Consider the following 8,318-nt stretch of genomic DNA (forward strand, 5'->3'; position numbering starts at 1 on the left):
CTTGATGTGAATCCATAAATTAGAGGATAAAACCTTGAGAATGCAACTTGTAGCACCCCACAGTTCCATCTTGCACCTTGTAAAAATGTGTCATTCAACTTTGTTGTTGCGGTGCCCAAGAATGCTGGCCTCGGGGGATTATTAAAAAAAAAAAAGAAGAGATTTCCACCCTTTGCAGTGCAAATTAAACCCAGTAAAATAATTCTCTACCACGGAATTATACAAGAATCCAACCTGTTTTATGCTTGTAATTATATTTATGAATGTCAGTGCTTGCCTGCTTTCCCCACTGAGTTTCTTTCTCATATGTGCAGGAGGCCAAAAATCACAATAAAACAAGCGACTGATTAATTTTTATATTTTCATTAAATAATTTCATTAAATAATCACATCAACTTTCTATGCTGATTATTAATGAGTCTCCAATGTCTTTCGCACCAAAATTAAATTTTGTTAATAGCAAAGAGAATGCTTAAATTTGTCAATGAATTTTTTTTTTTTTTTCAAAAGAGGTGATAGCACAATTTTAGTCATGAATCACATGTAATATTAACAATCAAGAATAAATGTGATTTTGAAAATCCTTTTGTTTAACAAGTGTTAGTATTCATCTGATAAACTGCAAAAGTTGTCCAGCTTTGCATGGCTAATGAGCAGATTTGATCCAAATGCCCAAAACAATCAAAATCCTGCTGCTTTTGGCCTTTCACCTTTTCTTTAAATGCTGAAAACCTGAATTTCACCCTCTCTTTAATATAAAGATAAAGTAGTTGTAGATTCACATGTGTTCCTCTATACCTTTCCCAAAGATAAATCACCGCTAGCTATAATAATTTTTTTTCCTTTTCAAACCTCACAAGAAAACCGCCTAAAACCCTACTTTTTCTTTCATTTTTTACTCATCTTCATTCTTCAAGAATCCTCCAAGAAAACCCAATCCCAAACAACAACCAGAAGAAGAATTCTCAAAGCCTTTCACTCAAGGAAAAGAACTTCATGGCTTATGAACAAGAAGACCATCCCAAGCTTCAATTCCCATTAGATTCAGAGTCTTACAAGATCATTGATGAAATCGGGGTTGGTGTCAGTGCCGTAGTTTACAAAGCCGAATGTGTTCCCATGAATTCAACTATTGTCGCCATCAAAGCCATTGATCTTGACCAGTCCAAGGCTGATTTCGACAAAATTCGACGAGAAACCAATATCATGTCGCTTCTTTCACACCCCAATATCCTCAATGCTCATTGTTCATTCACTGTTGACCGACGTCTCTGGGTGGTGATGCCTTTTATGTCTGGCGGTTCTTTACAATCCATAGTCTCATCTTCTTTCCCTGATGGCTTAACAGAGCAAAGCATTGCCATTGTTCTTAAAGAAACCCTGAATGCATTGTCGTATCTTCACAACCAGGGGCATTTGCATAGAGATATAAAGGCTGGTAATATTTTGATGGACTCAAATGGAAGTGTTAAGCTTGCGGATTTTGGAGTTTCAGCTTCGATTTATGAATCGAGATCAGGTTATGGATTAGGTTCATCGACATCTTCATCACCGTTGATGCTCACTGACGTGACTGGAACCCCATATTGGATGGCCCCAGAGGTAATACACTCGCATACTGGGTATAGTTTCAAGGCTGATATATGGTCTTTTGGTATAACCGCGCTTGAATTAGCCCATGGAAGGCCTCCTTTATCTCATCTACCTCCTTCAAAGTCTTTGATCATGAAGATTACCAAGCGGTTTAGATTTTCTGATTACGAAAATAGTAGCAAGAAAGGTAAGAGCAAGAAGTTTACCAAGGCTTTTATGGATATGGTTGCTTCCTGTCTTGATCAAGATCCAGCGAAGCGACCCTCGGCGAATAAACTTTTGAAACATTCATTTTTTAAGAGTTGCAAAGGTTCGGAGTTTCTTGTTAAGCATGTGTTGCATGGATTGCCTAGTGTTGAAGAAAGGTTCAGGGTAAGCAAGATTCTTAGAAAGGGTGTTAATGTCGAAGAAGATGATGAAGATGTTGATGGGGAATCAGGGTCTCAGCTTGTTAAACATAGAAGGATTAGTGGGTGGAACTTCAATGAAGATGGGTTCGAGCTTGACCCTATATTCCCTTGTGAGTCACAAAACGATTCAACTATGAAACAGGTTCGTTTTGGCGGCGAAACGATCATTCCAAAAGGTTCACGTGACTCGGCTGGATCAGGTAACTCTGGGAGGTCAAATTTAAATTCACCAGAGGCTGAGTCAAGTTTGATTAGTTTGCTAGGGGGAGTTGGGGTAGTGGGAAATGATGGTTCTCATGGTGAAGAACAGTCTGGCATTGCGGGAATTGCAGGGAATGAGTCTGGAGGTGACAGTACTTTTAATGCAGAAACAGTAGTGGGTAGGCTGATGACATTGAAAAATAGTGTGGAAGATCAAAGGCAGAAGGTGACAAATCTGATTAACCTGTTTGGAGGGGAAGTAATCAACAGAGAAGATCAATTGTTGCAGTTGATTGAGAAGCTGAAGTTGGAGTTGGAGAATGAAAGGCTAAAGAACTTTGAATTAGAGATGGAACTAGAGTTGCTCAAAATTCAGATTTCTAGTGCATCGAACACTGATGAAAACGCTTGAAGTTTAGCCAACTATTATATTTGGGAGTTGGTTGAAGACTTGAGACATTCCGGTGAAATCTCAGTGTAATGTTATGCTGTTTTCTTGCCTATTGGAACCTGTTTTTGTTCTTTGGTTCCTGTTAGTGTATTACATATCAGATGTGAAGATTTGTTCTTTAATAAGATAGTTGGGAATTAGGGACATTTCAAACAGGCCTAACCTGATTGCATCTAATGGAAGAAAATGGGAAGATTGCAGGATAATTTTTGACATTAATTAGTCATAATTCTACTTTGTTTGATGCCTTGGAACGAACTAATTGTCTCAAAATTTTTATTTCTTTGTAGAAACTTTTCTTTTGGATACACTTGCAGATGACCCAAAACATAAATAATGGTAATAATTTTATAAATCACCCCTTTGGGCTAAGCTCAAGAAAGACCATGAGCCCAAAGCAGTAACACCGTTCAGACTACCCAATTCAGGATTTTTTTGGGCCAAACCAGAAATTGAACGCTATATGTTAAACGCCTATTACTTCCATTCATTGGTTGGGTTCTCAATGGAACTAATGTACAATTGTCTTTGTTTGATGTAAATTTGTAGTTTTAGCTTTCAAAATCTAGATAAAAAGAACAAAGAGGCAAAATCTTACAAAGAAAATGATTTTAGCAACAGGCTGCCCTGACATGTGGAATAGCAGCCCAAACAAAAAAATGTATTAACATGCCAATTCCATGGATCTGCTCTGTACATTTTTTTTCCTTCTTCTTCTGGGATCAGGAGTCAGGACCTTCTTCCCCATTGGAAACTGGAATCTTCCATCAAACAAGAGCTGTGAACAGCGAATAGCAAGCCTTACCGTAATTCAGAATGCAAACGAAAAGAGTAACCAACAACCACATCTCACATCTGTCAGCCTCTCAAGTCTCAGTCCTCCACATGATTTCAATGCATATTGTAAGGCATTTGAGACTCTGCTTTCCTGTTGATACTTTCCACGTGGTTTTCAAGCAGAGAAGAAAAAGAGAGACTCAATCTGATTCAAAAGTTGATGAGACATGCAATGCAACCAAATGGCAAAGCCTGATTGATTTCCATCAGGACTTTTTCATTAACAGCTAACAAAACAAAACCAAACCACTATTCGGCCTCTACTAATTAATTACTTTCTGCACTTTTCATTTTTGTCATATGTAAACAAAGTAATTAAGCATTAAAGGTTTTGCTCAGATTTTAACGAAAAAATATACCTAATTACATCGACTTCAAATCTTAAACTATGAGTGGAAGAGACGGCAACCTGTTATACACTGTGGGTAAATGCTGCAATTTCGGCTGTAGAACCTAATGAAACTACAGCTATATTTAGCATGGCACCGGATCAGCTAATTGGCTGCTAGTCTTTCAGTAAATCTCAGCTAAATGAGGCAGTATCTTTTGTCTAAACCGGTTCTCTGATAAAACTTGTTCTCTTTTTCTCAAGAAATAAGGAAAGGAAATCATGGGGGTGCACTGGGATTTCCCTTCCTTTGAGATAATGTTGTGTAAATCAAAGCCCTTTTTTTTTTTTTGAATGATATGAAATCGGCTGCAGGCATTTATCTTGCATGTGTGTTGTGCTGGAAATTATATACAGCTACTAGTCCTTTTTAGCGGTAGCCTAGCTTGCCTAGCTCCATTCCATTTTCAACATCAAAGTTCAGGAGGAACAAAAGTTGAAAAGCAAAGGGAATGGTATGACTTACGAGTTATGAGCTTGTTTTGCATTTCACCTACAATTTTTTTTATTGCAAACTTCCAATTATTAAATCCCACTAAAAAATTATATAGGGGTATATTATTAATAACCATGAGTTTCATATAAAATTTTGATGTTTCTACATAATTATAAATTGTAATTGTAGGTGATATATGTTAACCATTTTATGTCTTTCCTTCATTATTTTCTCACAATTTTTTTACCGTTTTAGCATTAATTCAGTAATATATTCTAGTTAGCATATTGTCTTAAGAATTAAGATGCATAATGGAGAAACAGAAATAAAACTGGAAAATAATGATCAAAATTTTTATATGTTCTAGATATGATCTAAAGAAAATGGAGGTTTAACTTTTGAAATATGTTGTAGTGAGCTGGCAGTTTTAACTTTCCTTCTTAAGCTTTAAATTTTCATCATTTTATATTTTTTTAATTTGTCGATTTCAGATTAAATATTTAGGAAATTATATATACATTGGACTGTATTAACATCATTAGTAAACTAGTTTATCAATTTTCCATTCCCAAAGGAATATATATCTTATTGATTAGAGTTTAAGAACTTCAGTTTGCAAGTCTTGTATAGCCAACTTTGAATCCTAAATATGGTTGACTTTTATGAAATGAAAGAGACCTAGTTCTTGTTGATTATGTATCTATAATCTAATTATATAATAAAATAATTTCACAAAAATTTGATTTGTCTAAGTTTAATTTAGAAGTATATTTGCTGCCTTGTTAATTTGTTGCTTGCTTTCAACTTATAATGTAAGCTTCTTTTAAATCACAATAATTATGATTTTTTTGCTATCAACAATAATTATGAACTTAATTTTTATTAATATTCTATTTGATGAAGGACTTGTAACACCTTTTTTTTTTTTTTTTGAGTAATCGATGAAGAACAATATATACAATATTCCTTTATTTGATTTGGGAACTATGATCATATTACTGACATAAAGAAAAATTTTGATCATAGAGGAATTTATACAATATTCCTCAAGTTTCATGACTACTATTGAACTATTGATGAATGATTAAGGCATGTGTTGGTATTAAGATTGCTTGTAATGCCTTGATGCTTATTAATGAATCTATAATACTGACTTGGCAAAAAAAAAAAAAAAAGATATTAAGATTGCTTGATCATCCATGGTGATCGATTCAGCAATCGTATCATTCAATTTGGCATAGATAGTTGTATACTGAACCATTTGCAGACATTCAAATTTACATTAATTGTAGTTATAGTACTTGTTGTCTATTGGTCCAGATATGGATGAGAATCATAACTTGTACTCCCATTAGCCCCCTAATTAGGTTCTGATAATCAATGAACCTTCTGGAAACATTCAATACACAGAATTTTTGTTGTTAATTTACTAATTTATTTTCCCTTTTCCCTTGCAAAAGCTAAGAAATTAACCATGGATATCAAGCTCGAGGAAGAATCAAGTATTATTTTTTTCTCTTTCCTCTGACCTTCTCTGATTTTGACCAATGGCATCTGGCCAGGTTCTATTTCACATTGTAAGGTGTCCATCAACTGATCTCATCTCCTAAATTTGTTTGGAACAGTGCAAACTTAAAACAATTCAAAATAGTCGGAGAGATTTTTCTTCATATGGAAAAAAGGCAAAACATGGCAGGCCGAGATTCTACATATAGTAATTAGTGATCACACATATAGATGGATACCCTCCAATGTGATTTTCAGCTTCTGGCTTAGAATTTGATGGCCTGTTTCTTGCAACTTTAATCACTTTCTTCTCTGAGACCGAGAACCCAACTCCATTTCATCACCATATATCTCAGGTATCAGTTACTTCTAATTAATTTCGTCTCTCTATTTTTCCAGTCTTAACTTTAGAGAGATGGGGTTCTTTTGTTTCTTTCTAAATTGAAATGATATAAGCTAGACTGTTCTTGTCTTTTTGATCATGCTAGGTCTGACTCAACCAAAAAGAATCCATGGAGAGGAACAGTTTTAGTAACAGCTTGAAAGACCATAGTATTGGCAATAATGCCATTAAAGATAGCAGCAACACCCAGAACAACTACAAGCTTAAGGATTCATCATGGAGCAGTAGCAATCAAGGTTTTGGAGAAGATTATCTAGCTGGGTTTTCATGGCCACCAAGATCTTACACTTGCAGCTTCTGCAAGAGAGAATTTAGATCTGCTCAAGCTCTGGGTGGTCACATGAATGTTCACAGGAGAGACAGAGCCAGGTTAAGAGAGTCACCTCCAAGGGATCATGGTCAGCCCCCTTTTCTGAACCTTAACCTCAACCATAACCCTAACCCTAACCCTAATTTCTCTTCTTCATCCTTTGTTTCTTCTCCATTCTCTTCCACATTACCTTCCCTGCTTGTTTCTCCTCCTCAATCTTCTGCTTTCCCTTGTGAAATGAAAAAATGGCTAGTGAAAGGTACCCTCATCGATCCTTTGAGCTCAAATGGCACGGATTCGAGCAGCATAAAGGGTAAAAAATCCTTTTTTGGAGTCAAAGAATTCAAAGATTACGGGTGTAATAATAAGTTCCTGAAGAAGAAGACTGAGTATGTAGATTTGGACTTGGACTTGGAGATTGGTCTGGTTAGTGATTCCAAGGAAGATTTGGATTTGGAACTTCGTTTGGGATACTCTTAATTACATGAATTAGTTGCGGACAAATATTCAAAGACTGGGTGTTTTCAATTTGGCAGATTATTCACCAGTCTCTGATCATTTATAATTATAAGCTGCATTTTTTTTCCATGCACCGGGAAATCAACTCAATCTTGAAGCTGCCAAATGCTGCACATATATGTTTCTATCAGTTGCTTAAATGTAAGAATATTATAGCTTAATGCCGGCATGTTCTACTCTCTCATCACCTCATCATCCCCTCAGCATTCCACTAAACTAGGAATCTACCATGTAGTAGTATATAACTATATATATATATATATATATATATATATATATATCTAGCACATATTGACAATTTAGTTAAATGTTTAAATGAAGCATATGCTTTTGGTTTCATAACATTGGACATCTTTTAGCTAAGAAATTAAAAGCATCTTGTTTATTAATTTTGTATGAACATTTCAAGGATTTCTCTATTTTATTCTGTTTGTTAATTTTATCCTTTTTTTTTCTTGTTGGCTTTAGTTATTAACGTTGTTGGTGTGTAGAAAGACTCTTGTTAGGTTGACTGTGTACTTAACAACAAAAACAATTGGTTTAATCAAATTTTAAAAACAAAAAGTAAAAAAGTTCAAGTGGTCAGTTTCTTTCTTGTAATTGACCTACTTAGAAGACAAAAACTGATGATGGTTTAGTAGAGAATAAACCAAAGAAAATATGAGGAGAACTTGCATGAAAAAAATTATATCTTAAAATGTTTTTTGGGAAAAAAAAAAAGAGGCCATGGATGGTCGATTGCTGGTTAGAAAAGACAACTTGCTCAGAGGTGAGGAACATATAAAACCAAACCCTTCGTCCCAAAATATATATATGTATATGAAGAAAAAGAAAATACTGGCGCCTAACCAAAAAGAAAGGTGAGCTACAAATTGCTTGATAGTTGACAAAACAATTGAAGCTAAACGGTAACTAAACACAAAGAAAGAAGAAAAAGATGAAATAACAAGATAAAAAGAAAAAAGGTCAAGATAATTGTGTGTTTTAGTACGAATCTTTGTTTTGATTCGATAATTCATTTAGTCTGTGATCTTACAAGTTAGAACATAAGCAAATTAACAAGAGATCCTATGTAGACATGTTTCCTTTTAGTAGATTATGTTAAAAGGAAAGCATGAGAGTTATAATTTGTGTTGGAACGCTGGTGGAGGCATATTGTTGTATTATTGAAAATAAAGAGTGCAAGTAAAATAGGGAAAATTGACTTCCAGGAACTTTTTGAGGAAGTCATTTTCCATACATTCACTTATACTCTGCATTATTT

The 8,318-nt window shown here is 34.8% G+C and overlaps 1 protein-coding gene and 1 pseudogene across 1 annotated transcript; both read left to right on the plus strand.

Annotated features, from left to right (window-relative positions):
• Positions 1-585: 585 nt before the first annotated feature.
• LOC111307377 (serine/threonine-protein kinase BLUS1 pseudogene) lies at positions 586-2,917 on the plus strand (annotated as a pseudogene).
• A 2,839-nt stretch (positions 2,918-5,756) lies between these two features.
• Positions 5,757-7,441, plus strand: LOC111307378 (transcriptional regulator SUPERMAN-like). Its single transcript, XM_089751687.1, has 2 exons — positions 5,757-6,178; positions 6,311-7,441. Exon 2 carries the CDS (start codon positions 6,335-6,337, stop codon positions 7,013-7,015), a length of 681 nt encoding a protein of 226 aa, XP_089607813.1. The 5' UTR covers positions 5,757-6,178; positions 6,311-6,334; the 3' UTR covers positions 7,016-7,441.
• The last annotated feature ends 877 nt before the right edge of the window (positions 7,442-8,318 follow it).

The sequence above is a fragment of the Durio zibethinus genome, chromosome 22 (assembly GCF_047325235.1).
Source record: "Durio zibethinus cultivar Kanyao isolate XHJ-2024 chromosome 22, ASM4732523v1, whole genome shotgun sequence".
In the NCBI taxonomy this organism is placed as follows: Eukaryota; Viridiplantae; Streptophyta; class Magnoliopsida; order Malvales; family Malvaceae; genus Durio; species Durio zibethinus.